The following is a 16774-nucleotide window of genomic DNA, read 5'->3' as shown; positions in this document are numbered from 1 at the left end:
ATCTCTTTGTAATTGATTGCAGCATTCTTAGCATTAATATAATTTCAGCTTTGGTTCAGCTTTTGGGCATTCCTGGGTGTCCATTACAGTGCCCTACCATGAAAGGCTAAGGCAAATAGGTAGGGTGACCTGAGCCAAAGGGCGCTACCAAATCAAGTAGATTAGGATTATTATGAAAATATAAAAATAAATAAATAAAATTTTAAATATAAATATAATTAAAAAAGCCTGCCCAGAACAAAGAACATGTAGTGTTTGTCACCATATGACAGTGCCAAGCAGAGGCCCACCGTACAATGGGACTACACGGCCAAGTCAACGGTCACAACATACAATGGTTGTCACCCAACTAGACACCACACGATGTTATAAAGACATTGTCGGGCACCAAAACGGACTACATGACGGGAGGCATCTACAATGCCATACAACACAAAGCTAGCAGAAAGGGAAAGGCGTCAGCTATAAGGGAATACCGCACAAGAAACGAGAGTAGAATTTTATTTGATTCTTTTGAGACGAACAAATTATACCACAGTTTTGTTACAGCAATGATTCACTAGATAGCAGGAAGACACGATCGGCTCTAATAATTTTTTGCAATATTGGGAAAGCAATATAAGGTCAACGATAATAAGGGTAGGAACACCTACTTTGAATGTGCAACAGATAAATGTTAATAGTGGTGAAAGGGATAGGCCATTCTTAGGAGTTGTAAGGAAACACTCAGGTGACCAAGGATACAAGAAAAGGGATACAATAGACATCTAGTATGAGTGGTTCTTGTGAAGTTGGTTGTCGGGACTATTACGAAGTGACAACCCAGTTGAGCTCTCAAAAAACCCACCAAGAATCTGCAATTGAAAAAAAAATTCTGAACCCAAAAATTAGGGCTTTGAACAAAAATGGCCCTGCTGCAAAAAAGCCACAAAAATGGCAGAAATGTGTTAAAAAAACAGACAGATCTAGATAGAAATGGGTTGCAAAACCAAACTAGAAGTCCGCGGATTCAAATTAAAGGCAGAAAATTTCAACCAAGAAATTATAATTATTTTCGAAAATATTTAGAGTATTGGCTCTGATACCATATTACGAAGTAATTGAAAAATATTTGCTTATTATTAACAGAGACCGAAAGGTCATCATATACAAAAGAATAAAACGATGTCTCCTTAAGAAACTGTCATAAAGAATAGAAATATTCTATTCTAACAGATAAAGCTAAAAAAACGAAAGCTAACTAGATATTTACAATAGATTACCATTAACTAATAATAGACAATTATCTATTATTGTAATAGGGAAAGACTCACATAGAAACACCATATGATTCATCGTGGGCAAAGAAAAACACCACATGGCATAAGGAATATATGATTGCATCCAAAATGGGAACAACCACGAGCACAAACGACACAAAGGTTGGCAAGCATAATAAACGAAGGGCAGCCCATTTTTATTCCTCAAATACGAAGGGGTGTTGTCACAGTAGCACGAGTATTGGAGAAGTGTTGTTAAACTACGCCTACAAGTTGACAGGAGAAGGGAAAAGGAAGTTGCAAAAGTTGCACAAGTAGGAGACGTAGAAGAGAAAAAAAAAGACGGTAAAGGAAGGGACAGAACATGGTTTTGAAGGGCTGAGTTTGCACACATACCCTAACTGATTTTCAATCTTCTTGGACAAAAAGACACAACAGCTGTAAAATCAACAAGGAAACAACATTGGAAGGTATAGTTGCAATCACCAATCCAGCACTTCAAGTATGGACAAGAATGCAAGGGTGTTGTCATCTAGAGTAAAGGTTGCAGGCAAGGTGGACGCAAGTTCTAGCAGCAAGAAGAAACTGAGGTCAAAGGTGCAAATGGCTGCTCAAAAAGATGTCATAACACCATAGATAGGTGTATTTGAGGGATTGAATGGATTAGAGTGCAAAAAATGGTGGCAGCAGAGTTCTAATGTCAATTTTATAAAGTAGAGCCTGCGAAAAGCTGAATTTCAGTGGGTCATTCAAATGCCTATTTTCTGCATTCGTGACTAAGAGGGTCCCCTCCAAGTAATGATAGACAGTTTCAACATATTCTCACATTCCAACACATTTTAGTATTTAGGGTGAGACTTGAAAGTTTTCTTTACTGCCACAGAGTTTACCAAAGTCTTTGGCATACTTGGCAAACATGGTAATAAGATTGATGTGAAGGCAAAGAAGATGACAAGGGAGGCGAAGGAATACATAAAAATAGTGTCACAAGCTCTCACACCTGTAGAGATAGTGGCAAAAGCATTAAAAGGGAGAGGAATGAAGAGGTCTTTCATTGTAGAAGGGGCTTGGAGATGCATTATGGATGCGGTGAAGAGTCGATTGACAAGGTCAAGTCGGGCTTGGACATAATAGCCTTTCCCCAAATTGTCTTGATAAATGGTCTCATGAACGGCCTGGTACATGATTGCGCGGCACTCTTCGTAGAGTGCATGCTTGAGTTTACGATGTTGCAGCACGAAACATTCTACATGTTGCATTACACCATAGACCTTTGGATGCCACACAAGTGCAAATCCCACATAGAGAGCTCGAGTTAAAGCCTAAGTGCACCTAGGCACATGGTGAGCCGCCTATCATGTATTGAAGGCAGTTGGACATTGCGACAGCACCAGCGGAGTAGAAGAGGCAATGGTAGATAGTCTTTGAGTCTAAGTCTAAGGATGTGGATAGTGGGAGAGAGGTAACATTCAAGAGCTCAAGCAATCCTGGGGAAGGTGATAGTCAAGTGGCATAGATGAGGTCGCAGAGTCTCCAGTTACAGGCACAATAGCCTCCACACCCACACTCACACCTATGTTGTTTACTCAACCTCTTTTGTCCAAGATGACACACTTGACATCATTGGAATCAATAGGGTTGGTGACCACAGCACCTATTCTTGTCTTCGGTCATACCCAACCGAAGACCCAAACACATGTATGACACCTATGATACCCCGGCAGTAGTAGCACCAGTGCAGTTGGTTGAGGAACCTCCCACAGCAGAGGAAGTAGTGGACCCTAGGGCCAAGTTGGAGTTGCCTAGCGTAGAGCTACTTGGCGGAGATTTACAACTTGTAGAGCCACACACAAAGATAGAGATAGGCGAGACGAAGTAGAAAGGGTAGAGCCTATGGAAAGTGGTGTACTGTCGGAAGTTGAGACAACAAAGGCTAATTCTTTTTTAAGTGAATACAACATGGAAGTGATGGCTCTAGTTTGGACCACCCTCACCTCTCCACGACACACATTACCTCTTGCTCAAGAGATAGTAGATCTTGTTGTAGAGACTTCACCAATTAGGTCAATGCCCATGGACTTAGAGTAGATAGATTTTGAGCACCCTTGAGAGCTAGAGATTTTAGTAGAGATAGCACAGGAGCATAACTCGATAGCGACATTGTGCCTATGACAGGGGGTTTGGAGCATGACTCAAGATCCATAGAAGGAGTTTGGAGATGGTAGCTTTGAGCAGTACCTATAGGGGTGGCTACAAGAGCTAGGCGAGTGATATCCTTTGAATAATCACAGGCCCACGAGGGGGTCATCGAGGAGTTAGGGCAGTTATTGACTTTTGTTTGAAGGGGATGCATCCAAGCATTCCAAGAGTGTTATGAATCTCCAGGATGGCTGGCTACAAAGTCCCTTGCCATGATGGAGGATTGGGCTCTCCGGAAGAAAGTAGGGGAGCGAATGATTCCTTGATGAGGGAGATCGCGCAAACTTTTAGAGAGGGCTAATATGCTCTTTGTCACACAAAGCACCTCTCTAACACTCATGAGGCAACATGGAGGGAGTTGGCTACTCAATTGGAGGCAATACAGGTAGAGATGGCTCAACTCAGGCTAGATAAATGGCTTGAGAGCAAGAGGCATGGGCAACTAAGAGGACAACCATGCACTCTGAGAGAGATTCTTTGTTGGCACAGTTGGAGCAGGCCCAGGCAAATAGAGCTATGTTGGAGTCTCACTTAGTAATTTCCATGGAGAAGGTAGACGCAAAAGGGAAGAAGATGGTGGAGGCAGTCATGATGGTGAAGCATACTATAGAGTGGAAGTTGGTAGCTGATCTGGATTTGCAGCTCAGGACACAACAGATGTATGAGTTGCATGCTCGTTTGTCAACAATCACACACCACCCAAGGCTACATTATCAGGGATGCACTTTCAGCCTCCTACATCTTGAATTCTTTTTGTCTCTTGTTTAGTTGTCAGTTCGGCGTCATTCCATTTTGTTGTATGTTGTTGGAGACGACTTCTTCTTTTGGGAAGATGATGTAATAATTATAATGTCAAGTTTGTTGTTAAGTATGTTGTTGGATTGTTAGTATATCTGAGCGGTAGGCAGTTATGGGTTGTGACAATTCACCTTGCACCCCCTCCGGGATTATATATGTACTCTGTCGGATGGAATATAACATGATCACTGTATGGAGTCATAATGTCTTGTGGAATCTGAACACTTGGATGTAAACTTAATTGGCTAAGCGAAAAAGTTGGCAGTCCTCTAATATTGCATTGTTTCCTATTGTTTCAAATTCCTTGCTCTCTTTCTTATGTATTAATTCACTTTACCCATAGCGGTAAATATTGTCTACATTTCCTTTTCTTCCTTCTGACTGATACTGCAGATTGTTTTCAGATCGCTGTAAATATGAATTGCAATCTGTATTTCATTGCTTGCTTGATTAGTTTATCTACTCTTGTATCTTATTTTCCTTTATAATTGCTCTTTGCAATGGTCACAACCTTCCACAATTTCCATCCATTGGAAGAGTCACAACCTTCCATGATGACAACATTTTAGAAGAGTCACAATCTTCTATAATGACCTCTTTTTAGAACAGTCACAATCCTTCATAACTTTCGCCTTTCAAGGAGTTGCTTCATTATTTTATTCTCCATTATTTCTTTCTTGATTCACACCTTCAAAATATGTCTTCTCTCTCTACTTTTTCTTAGGCTTGCATATACTTTCCTTCTCAATTTGCATCAACATATTCCTCTATATCGCATATACACCTCTTTTATTTCTGCATATTTCCCACATTTACATATGCATACTCCTCTATATCTGCATATAAATTTCTCTTATATCTGCATATGCATATATTCCTCTCTTGTTTCTGCATATAATATTCTTACACTACTGCCATACACTATTCTTACAATCAGCACTTTAAACACTCTCTCATGATCTCCCCTCTTTATTTTCTCATTTGCAAATCTGCAAATGTAAGTCTCAAATTCACTCAACACCTTCTTAATAGTGGGACTCTTCCACTTTTTTAATTGCTCCTTAACTAATCTTAATTGTTGTTATTTATTTCTAATGCAGATTTATTTCTAATCCAGATTTATTTCTGAATTTTTATTCCAATTCCAACCTGATTATTCCATATCTCATTTCCAATTTTCCTTGTGTTATTTTTGAGGACCGCTGCAAATGTAACAGCACTGCCATGTATTTGGTATGTGTTTTCCAACTGCAGCCTCCCCTTATATTTACGAGAGAGAGAGAGAGAGAGAGAGAGAGCAAACATGTCTCATGCTGTTCATTATCATAATTAAACTCATATATATATATATATATATATATATATATATATATATATATATATATATATATATATATATATATATATATATATATATATATATATATATATATATATATCTTGATGTAATTTATCTAAGTAAAGTTACAAAACATTAACACTCCCTCTTAGCTAGGGAGGATAAACACATGACCATATATTACTTCAATGTAATATGAGAATATTTTTTATCAAAAGATATTCAACATTTCAATATCACATTTGATATCATGAATATTGGTCATCCAAAATATCAACACATAATATTCACCAATTACTCAATGAGGTTTGATATCACATCTAATATCGTGAGTATTGGTCTCCTAGAATATTGACATTCGATATTCACCACATATTCAAAAAGTTTTGATATCACATCTAATATGAGTATTGGTCTCCCAAAAGACATGATATTCACCAATTACTCAAAAATGATTGATATCACATCTAATATCTTGAATATTGGTCTCCCAAAATATCAATGATATTCACCACATACTCTTTGAGTAATGGCCTTCCAAAATGTTGAGATGTAAGATATTCACCAAGTACTGTGAGTAATGGTCTTCCAGAACATCAAGTCACATGATATTCACCAAGTACTCTATGTAATGGCCCTCCAAAACATCAATTTGCATAATATTCACCATGTACTCAAAAAATGTTTATAAGGTATGTGCACTTTCTAATCTATTATGATCTACATAGACATCTTAAGATATCCATCATAATAGAAAATTAAGTTATTGTAAAATCGTCACTTTGCAATAACTTCTGCAAATACAAGTGACATCATTTGAAAGTCGTCACTTCCTCATGATGTACCTGGGGTAGGCCATTAAATCATGCAATCACACACATGATACCAAAAAGTTTACATGAAGTCAAAAACTCTCGTTGATTTTGATATGATCAAGATCTTTAAAGATCAACTAAAACATATCCTCTATCTACTCCTTCAGACAAATGTGTCAGAGTCCCTCTGAACATCACTCTTCTGAGCTCCTCATCTAATTTTGCATTTGATGAAGTCTTAGACTCCCTCTGAATCTAGTATCAATTTCCCTTTTCCTACAGGAACATTCTCAAAGAGAAAGGAAAAGATAAAGGCAAATAGCTCTTATAGTACATATAGAAATACAAATAAGACATTAACTATATCAGGAATACAATATTTAGAAATAATACTCAAAAAATACTTATCTTGTGTAGTCAAAAGATAATACCCTCCAAATGACTTCTATTAAGTCATTGTTTCTAGATAAGTCACTATTGCCAAGGATTCTCTTCTCCATCACATGTTTGTTGGTTGTTATGATACATCTATCACCATTGATTAGTTATTATACTAAGCTAATCTACTTTGAATTAGTGTGCATTCCCAACCAATTAACTCTATATCAAATGTGGGGCCTAAACTCTGTATTACACTCTGTTCATTTTAATTATTTGCTTGGTATTTGTTGGGGCCCTCTCGCCCACCTAGCATGTGAATGACTATGTTATACCTTTTTTTATTATTCCCTCTTATAATATGTGTCGTGGACAAGGTTTGGCCAATGAGAAGTCACTCTTTTGTTCCATTTATTTTTCAGTGCCCATCCCTAGTGTCACTCACGCTGTGCGATTGTTGTCCTTTGTGAATGCAGTCTTCAGCGGGGACTAATTCACTCTTTTTGCTCACAAAAAGGCTCGCATACAATTATCCATGCAATTTATCAATTTTATGATCACAAAAGGGTTGCTTGTATTTTATAGTTTCAGAGATTTGGGACTCCCCTGAGGTTTGATCCTGCGATCGATGTCACAAGTACGCAATTCCATGTTATAAGATAGTGGAGCGTCTCATGGTTTGGGATGGTACAAGTGGATTTCCCTTAAGGAGCCGCATGCACTTGTGCTATTTGGTCAAGAAAATCGTTTCTCCTTCATTCATTTGTATGTCTACCGAGATCAATGTGATTTCTTCATGCATCCTCCTTGCTAATTATGTCACTGACAATCTACGATTTGTTATCCTCCAACGCCCTATGCAGATCTCATGATAGGACAACAATAGAAAATTTGATAGAACAATGATCCACAAAACCTTACATCCTTTGAAATGTTATCATGGATGGTCAAAGACAAATATGTCTAATTCTGATGGCAGATCAGATTTGTTATATCAGTTGCTATCCAGCAATGGTTTATCTTCTATTCGTTGGCAACTTCCTTGTTCTTCCCTTGAATATATGAACAGCATTTCATATTTGGTCTATCCTTTTCTCATTTGCATGATATGAAGTCAATCTTACTAAGTCTGGTAATCATGTATTACAATTTACTCTATCAAATGCTTCTTTATGTAGAATACTATCGATATTGGATATCATCGATTGCTTTTTTCTTCAGATAACATATGATTATGTTCGCACTCCTCTATTGACCTGTGAAGACTTGGATTGCCCAATCAATGGGTATCGAGAGTAGTTATGTTTTCTTCTGCCAACTCTACAGACTATTTCCTCTATTCTTTCTTACATTTGCAGTGCAGTCTGGCTTTGATACCATGTTATTTTTTAGGACAGCTGCAAATGTAATAGCACTGCCATGTATTTGGTATGTATTTTTCAACTGCAGCCTCCCCTTATATTTATAAGAGAGTGAGAGAATAGACATGTCCCTGCATGGGACATGTCTCTTCATTATCATAATTAAATTCTTATAATTATACACACATATCTTGATGTAATTTATCCGATTAAAGCTACAAAACATTAACACCTTGCTCCCCTCATGTCCCCTTATAAATGAACTCTTCTCATTTTCATATATTATGTTGAGAAAGTAACAACTCTTCACATACCTCTTGACCTTACATTGAACTTAATTAATCAACTTATAATTATATTTTTTAAATTATCATTTCTTATTACTGTTTTACTAATTTAGTCTTATTAATCTATTACTAAATCCTATTTTAGGAAGGGGACATTAAAAAGTGTGGATGCCAAAGCATGTGTTAATCCTAGTTTTCCAAGTTGTGAAGAGACTTTGATATGACTTTTAAGTTTCGATCTAATATACACTCATATGTACCATTATTATTTTAAGATGTAAAAATAGATTGCATGCTTTTGCTGGAATTGTCTTTGAAATAAATAATTTAAAATCAACAAATACAATCAAATATAATATTGCAACTACTAACAAGAAATATAAAACATAGGAAAATTCAACTATATCTAAATAAATAGTTTCATAATGCAAAGAAGTTGAAAATATAACCTTTGCTTCTATCCATGAACAAGATGATCGTCCCTCCCACTTGCATATTTCTACGTATTGGCCCACCTTCAACTGTGATTCATAATCCATTTCAATTTACCTGTCAAATTGGACTAGAAAAGCACGTTCCCATTTCAATCTCATACACTAGAAAATAGAGTGCATTCCCTACTCTTCCATTGTTTGATCCCTCTCGTTGTGTTTTACGCTGGTCCAGTAAAGAAGTTAATCATCTTAGCCTGTCAGAAAAGAAAAAAAGCTAAATCAAATAAGCAATATACAGATATAAAATGGGTCTAATATCTACAATTAAAGTACACCTGTTACAGTTTTTTCCGCAGTCAAAACTGCTCCAATGCAATACAGACAACACCAATGAGTTAATATCCACAGATTGGTACCGTTACTAATTACATAAGAACCTATAGAAAATACCAGTTCTGTTCCATTCCTCAACCCTTCCTACTCTGTGATATAGACCAACTTGAGGCAGATATTTCATCCAATAAAACAATTGCTTACTACTTCCAGCAACTACAAGGAACAAAATTGTGATCTATACATCAATGTTCCAAAAATAAAACTATCTCCAAAACAAAGCAAAAGGGTTTAGAAGACTGAAACAAATGAATGAATAATTTCGATGATGTCCACGAGACTGATCAATCCAAGGCTCCAAAAGCTCACTCAGCTTTAAACTATCTCCACATTCCTTTCTATGTCTGACCACCTATTATGAATCTTGCCTAAAAAGCTAGCAGTTTGATTTATATTATTCCTGCAGAACACACGAGTTCTCTCCTCCCATACTTCTTTGGGCCTCTTCAACCTACTCATCTCACACCTGAGATGATGCAATCCCATCCTCAATAGTGTCACTAACAGCCTTGCATTCCCTTTAATACCTGCCCCTAAATATGCTCTCTCCATGTTCCCAACATGAATTAAACTCTTGAATGTAGAAAGCCTTTTTTTCAACCAATATGATTAGTCCACATGAAAGTCTGAAACTAATCTACAACAAACTTTTTTATTTACATGGCTTCACTTCCTCTACAAATTCAGAATGACACAATCTTATGGGTTCCCTTCCCCCATAAAACATCAATAAGTTGTAAAGGAACTTACTGTAATTAATTGATCAAAAAAATACACGAAAAATAATGTTAGTGGGTGACTTCAATGCTAGGACAGCTAACAATCAATCCCTGCAGCTGACCGACAATGACAAAGAGGCAAATAACCCTATATGGCTAGAAGAAGACAACGATCAGCATGGAAGAGAACCTCTGAGGATGGCGAGGGAGGTGTCTCACACTTTGGAGCTGAATTACTAGGGTTGTGTAGTGTGTTTGATATGGTGATTTGCAATGGGTTGAAGAGTTGGCCAAAATCAAGATGTATCACATGTAAAACGTATAATGGCCAAAGTGTAGTTGACTATGTAATCTGTTCGCAAAATCTTATAGCTAAAGTGCTTGAGTTTAAAATTGGTGTTTGCCCTTTAGAGTTGAACTCCAATCACATGCCTCTTTTTTTTAAGATGGACTTCGCTCAAAAAGCCCACAACACAAACATGACTCTCATGCACAAAAGACAACAATCAGCAAAGGCAGAGGCAATATCATTTCAAATCAAGAGAGCAAAGTTACTTTCAAGGCGGTGTTGGAGCAGCAACTCCGTGAAAGTAATAATCTTTTGGTGGATGGCAATTTCAATGAGAAATGTAAACCAATTCATAGCAGCGTGCTGACTTTTAGTATACATAAGGCTCTAGACGCATGTAAAATATTTAAAAACAAAAAGAGGGCTACTAATACTTTTCCGGCTAACCCATGGTACTATGAGGAATGTAAAGCACCAAAGAGATCTATGAAAGGGAATGAAACAAACAAAGAACTCAAGAAATGGTATAAAAATTTGGTTCACACAAAGAAAGAAGAGTATGTCACAGCTAGAAGGCAAAAATTAATATCTCTAAGAAAACATGACCCCAAGAAGTTTTCGAGAGAGCAGCAGCAAGAGAAAAAACAAATGAATAATAGCATTGGGGATGCTCAATGGCTTGAGTATGTTAAGCTACTCTATGAGCGCCCACAAGAGGAGAACAACGCCTCCTTCTGTGAATACAACAAAGGAAATCTTCATGGTTGAGGATATCAAAATAGGGATAAAGAATCTAGCAAATGGTAAAGCTAGGGACATTGATGGGTTGAAAGCTGTATTTTTAAAATGGGAAGTGGAAATCCTTGCGCCTCATATAAAGGATATCTTCAATCATGTTGCTTGTGAGGGTTTCCCATTGGACTGGACAACTAGTGTGGTTATCCCCCTCTTTAAGAGTGGAGATATCAACAATCCATCAAACTATCGCACTCTTATGGTTAACCCACTTTTGGGCAAACTTTTTGGAAGCATGGTAGAACATTGGATCAGCAAATGGGCAGAAAAGGAAGGTAAGAGAGCAAGAGGGCAAGCCAGTTTCAGATCCAAACACTCCACAATTGATCATTGCATCACTCTTCAGCACATAATAGAGAAAGTGTAGGTCAAACAGGGAGAAGAAGCCTACTACTGTTTTGTAGACTTCAAGAAAACTTTTGACACAGTGACTAGAGACAAGTTATGGAATAGAATGAAAGATTTGGAGATTCCAGATGGGTATAGAGCAATAGTGCATAGATTATATGACAAAGTTAGAGCCAAAACCAGAACTAGTGACAGAATGTCGGAATGTTTTTGGAGTGACATTGGTGTTAAACAAGGATGCCCTTTATCTCCTACCTTGTTTGAGTTATACATCAATAATCTAGAAGCTTGGTTAGATAAAACCAAGAGGAGGGTGTTCACCTAGTAGGATACATGGTGAAGCTTCTTCTATATGTTGATGATCTTATTCTGATATCAAAAATGGTGTGAGGGCTAAGAGATCGTTTAGGGGCCTTAGAGAAATTCTGTCAAGAAATTGGGATGCAGGTGAATATTACTAAAACCAAAGTCCTGATTTTTTCTTTAAGGAGAAAAGAAAAGCACATCACATTCCTATTTGAAGGCAAACTGCTGGAAATTGTGAAAGAATACAAATATCTTGGGATTAACTTCCATTATAAACTCAACTAGGTGACTTTGTAGAGCGAAAAGGATTTAAGGGGGCTAGAAAGATTCATTTTTACTCCAAAATAGATATAGGACAGCAGAACTGTGGGACTGGAAAACCAAGAAGACTCTCTTTGGTTTGTTGGTCACACTAGTGGTTCTTTATGGTTGCGAGGTGTGGGGGGGTAGCACGTCAAAATGGGGGTGGAGACAAATAGAGAGAATTCAAAAACAATTAATCACAAGTAATCTCAAAGTCAAGAGTTTTGTGCCTTATGAAATTCTTTTGGCTGAGGCCGGGGCTTTTCCATTAGAGGCTTCAACGGTAATCCAGTTACTTAGTTACTTAAAGAAGATTGAAAACATGCAGGATCATCGTTGCCTAAAAACTGTGAAAGGAGAGGCTCTTAACCAAAGGAAGAAAACATGGATGAAGCAAAACATTAAATGGTTGTCTAAATGGAACATCAAGTTACAAGATTACCCAAACACAAATGCAGACATAAGAAAATTTGTCAGAGGGAAGTTTCACAATGCCATGTGGAACAATAATATGAGTAGAAAAAAAGCCTATTATATTAAAGAATTTAATCCAATCACGAAACTTGGAGAAAAAGCGTACCTTGGGGCTGCTATTAAAGGGAAGGCAAGGTTATTGGTGGCACAACTGAGGACAGAATCTCATCACCTCAAGTGCAAGACAAGAAGATGGAAGAGGCCCAAAGAGGCTTGGGAGCAAAGAATTTGCTTATTTTGAAGGTCTGGAGTGGTTGAAACGAAATGGCATTTTCTCTCAAAATGCACGGCATACGACAAAATCCGATCTCCCTATGATGTCATCTTGAAGGTAGACAACATGCATAGCTTATTTGAAGAGGACAAGACAAAGCAGACTGCTAGTTTTTTGGTTAAGATCCACATCAAAAGGTTAGAAATGGAAAGGAATTTGGAAATTATCTAGTGTGGTTGTTCTTCAGTCCCTTAGACTGCTCTGGTCTCATGGACGTCATTAAAAAGAATTCATTCATTCAACTTGGTCTCATTCTTGTCACCAAAAATGCTAGAAATCATGTTCACAACAAATAAAAATAGCTTAGACGACAAAAAGAAAATCAAATTGACAGTCCTATGGCTTCACTCCCTGTAAAATATCAATAAATTGTACAGGAAGTTCTTCTACTTTATAGGTTAGAAGTAGACAAAATTATGCCAAGAGAGAAGCAAGAGATTTTAAAATACACAAAGATATCAGAACGTAATCTCAAGGATTTTATGATTGTGTGCTGTAAACAATCTCAAAAACCTTCCTGTGAGCATAACACATTACTCCTCAACTTAATAGTCTTATTATAGCCATCGAGTGTTCTTACAAAGCAAAACCATTCTTGCCCGAGGTGAATTAATATTTATCAACCTTGTAAAGCCTACTATGTTCCTCCTTTAAACTTCAAGGTCGATCTAGCATTTACAGCTTCGTCTTTTTCCAAATTAGCTTTGACAGCATCACCGCAAGACTGCGGACATAAAATTCACCCCACACTACCGTCCGTCGGCGCAGGTCTCCCACCGATGTAAACTGCTTTGCAAGTTGTATGTGGAAGGTTTGAAGTTAACATCGACTCATGAGCTTTTCTGCCATTGGCCGTTTATTGGTGCTCGTTGTATACCCTACAAAAGCAAACCAGAGGATTCCAAACGTTAAAGAAAATTTAACGTAATTTCCGTTGACGCGCGCTAGAAAAACCGGTGGCGGGGCTTACAACGAGTTTCTATTTTGTTAAAACAAAGGTCTACAAATAAATCAATTGAAGTTTCTGTTTCGCTAAAACAGAGGCCTGAGCTACAAATAAGAAGCCAAGGCCCCATTATTCTACGGCCACGCTCTCGAACACGCAAGCTACGCTCTCCGCAGCCGCATATAGCGAAATACAACTAAGAACAGAGCGCAAACCAGCACCAACCCTGCCTAACACAACGATTTACAGGCACTCGCTAAATTTTATCCCGAATTCTGCCAAAATAGCCAGCATTCGAAACAAACTCGTTAAAGTATAATCCAACGCGCAGACAAATTTTGAGACAACGTAAGATTAACTCAAAACTACACGACTATGTCGCAATCCAAAACAAAATGCCAGTAAACCCCGACACATACAAATGCTCGTCCAACTTACAGCTAACTGTTAACGACGCATCGACCAGGCAACAGGGTGCAAAATCCATGGATTCAAACACAGCGCACAACAAATTCAATGTAAAGCACATCAAGCGCTAAATCTAACAAAAAAAACTACACAAATTCTAGTCTACTGGTTGTAAACGAGAAGAGTGACATACATCGTCATCACCTTAGCTGAATTCGATCGCAGCGCCTCCGAATTCAGGAGATTTGCACAAGGGTTTGCTGATTTGCTTAGCTGATAGAAGCCATGGCCGTCAACTTTGTGGATGATTCCGTCGTTGATTTCCCTGCTCTTTTCTCCCCGGGCAAAACGCCACGCCGGCCGGCCGGGCAAGAAATATCATCGCAATACAAGTAATTGTCGTTAAACGTAATCAGCCGGAAAAGCAATTTATATGTGCCAAACCCCTCGCCCTCCGTGGCTTGAACCAATGTTTTTCTTTCATTTTAGTCGTTGGAAACGGTCACTATATTTGGAAATGTATTTTTCGTGCTAATAATTGGAGTGCCGCTATTCTTACCTCCATCTCTCTTTTTACTCTCCTATGGTATATCAAAATGGAGGAGGTAGAAAGAAATTATATAATTATGGTTGAGCAAAGATTAGCAACGGATAGAAAAACTTAAAGTAAATTTTATTATTTATTAAAAAAATATTTTATTTAAAATATTATAAATAACAATTTATTGCTGTCTTGTAATTTTGAAATTGGCTTTTTTGTATGGTTTGTTAATGTAAATTTGGTTGAGTCACAAATTGATTTGTGTTTTGACGGTATTAGGTAAAACAGTTAGTAGTAATATTCTATGGAGTGAAGTATTCTATGGAATAATGTAATGCACTAGCCCTCTTCATTATAATTAATAGAAAAAAATATTATAAATAAAATAATTATTTAAAATAGGTATTTCTTTTTAAATATAAAGAATTTTGAAACATGGTATTCTTATAAAATTATTCTAATATCATTTTTTTAATCAATTATAGTGTAGATAAATAATTTATGGTATATGGGGATCACCTTGTGGTTGTAGTAGTGAGTTGGTTCAAAACCTCATCTAGTCTTAAGCCAGTGGTAATGTTGATTAGGGTCTACCTTGGAGGTCGAGATGAAATTGGTGGTTGTGGAGGAGTTTGGATGTGTTGATTGTGTCGAGAGGTGAGAAGGAGCTATGGAGGAGCTAAGACTAACTAGGCTACACCCTCACTAGGCTAGAGTGCTCACGAACCCAGTGCCTACCCTCACACGGATGTGTGTTGTTCCCAGATCCAACCTCTCATTAATAGTAGTTGCTCACATATCCAACTTCTCCTTGGCAAGTGTTTCTTGTGGACATTGTGTTGCACCCATGTAGGTCTTTTGTGCGTGTTATTTATATATCTAACACACATGGGTCATTCACTCCTACAAGTATGGGGTCCCTATTGGACTATTGTGCTCACGAGTTTGGATTGATGAGTTTGGGGTGAGATCTACAATATGTTAAGTTTAAAAATATAAAATCTCACTATGCTAAAAATGAAGTTTATTTTGAAAACAAAAATTAAAAAGGGTTGCACAACCCTTATGTTGGGAGAGCAATGTTATGTTTATATATTTTGAAATTCAAGCATGTTATTATTGTTTTGAACGATTATAGTTGAAGTCATTAGTTCAAGCAATAGTCACACAGTAGTGTTCATAGAAATTGAGAGTGGTAGTGTCAAAAAAATGAGCAAGTCTGACAATTATGATTTTTTGCTTCAAGTATGTCAAAATGCCTTCATGTTGAAAACTTTATTGGTTTTCGACGAATAATGTGACAACCATGCTACATCATAAGAAGCTTCATAGATAAATATGAGGTAAATTAGGTATTATGACAATCATGCTACATCATAAGAAGGTTTATACTTTAACATGAGATAAACTAACTTATGTTAAAGTTTAATTTGTTAATTTGTTTTCTTGTGTTAGTGTTGTCAAATTAATAAATTAGAACATTTCTTACTTCTTCTATTATATACTCTTCATTCTACCCAGGCCAAAATTTTGTAATCAATGATTACAAGTTCTAACAATCTAAAAACTAGGTATTACCTTTCTAAGTGTTTTTCTATAGAGCCTAATCAAACTCAAAAGGTTAAAACTTTCTCCTCTTTTTTGGCAAAATTTCCCCCATATTTTTTAACAGGGTTTTTTTAGCCAACATAAGTCTTGTTAAAATGACTTTGGGTTGCTTTTCATTTGAGAATTTGGTACCTTCTTGCAATAGTATTGAGTTACAAGGGATTATAGATTGTAATTAGTCTAACTTACTTGATAATAATATTGTACTCTTTATTTGGTGGATATTGCTCAAGATTGGGTGAACCACATTAAATCTTTATGTCTTCTTGTTCTAGTTTTGTGTATTTTATCCCTCTTCTTTAATAGTCAAATTTGAATGTATTAGATATTTTTCTTTCATACCTTAATACTAAGGATGTATAAATTTCTACAAATAGTCAACGGTCCCTTGGTCTACTAGTGAAGTTGAATGGCTCCAAATAAGCCCACCAAGGATCAAGTCTTGTTGAGTGCAAGGCTTCGGCATCATAAAGGATGAGGTTAGCATCGTGGCTTGAGTG

The 16774-nt window shown here is 37.1% G+C and overlaps 1 protein-coding gene across 17 annotated transcripts in view; it reads right to left on the bottom strand.

Moving 5' to 3' along the window:
- Positions 1–14539, bottom strand: part of LOC149555446 (uncharacterized) — a 72930-nt gene extending 58391 nt beyond the window's left edge. For 4 of the 17 annotated variants that reach the window (XM_089829483.1, XM_089829491.1, XM_089829493.1 and 1 more), the window contains exons 1-2: positions 14319–14539; positions 8886–9124 (exon numbers count right to left, since the gene is read on the bottom strand). In XM_089829483.1, the coding sequence (XP_089685609.1) occupies positions 8886–8975 (90 nt within the window). In that variant the 5' untranslated portion in view covers positions 8976–9124; positions 14319–14539. Of the gene's footprint in view, positions 1–8885; positions 9125–13409; positions 13650–14318 lie in introns of all 17 variants that reach the window. The other 13 variants (XM_089829496.1, XM_089829499.1, XM_089829495.1 and 10 more) reach the window with 9 other exon arrangements.
- Between the last annotated feature and the right edge of the window lie 2235 nt (positions 14540–16774).

This window comes from Cupressus sempervirens, chromosome 5 (genome assembly GCF_028749045.1).
Source record: "Cupressus sempervirens isolate cs-2001-9-10 chromosome 5, ASM2874904v1, whole genome shotgun sequence".
NCBI lineage: Eukaryota > Viridiplantae > Streptophyta > Pinopsida > Cupressales > Cupressaceae > Cupressus > Cupressus sempervirens.
This window is presented reverse-complemented; position numbering and strand designations above follow the sequence as displayed.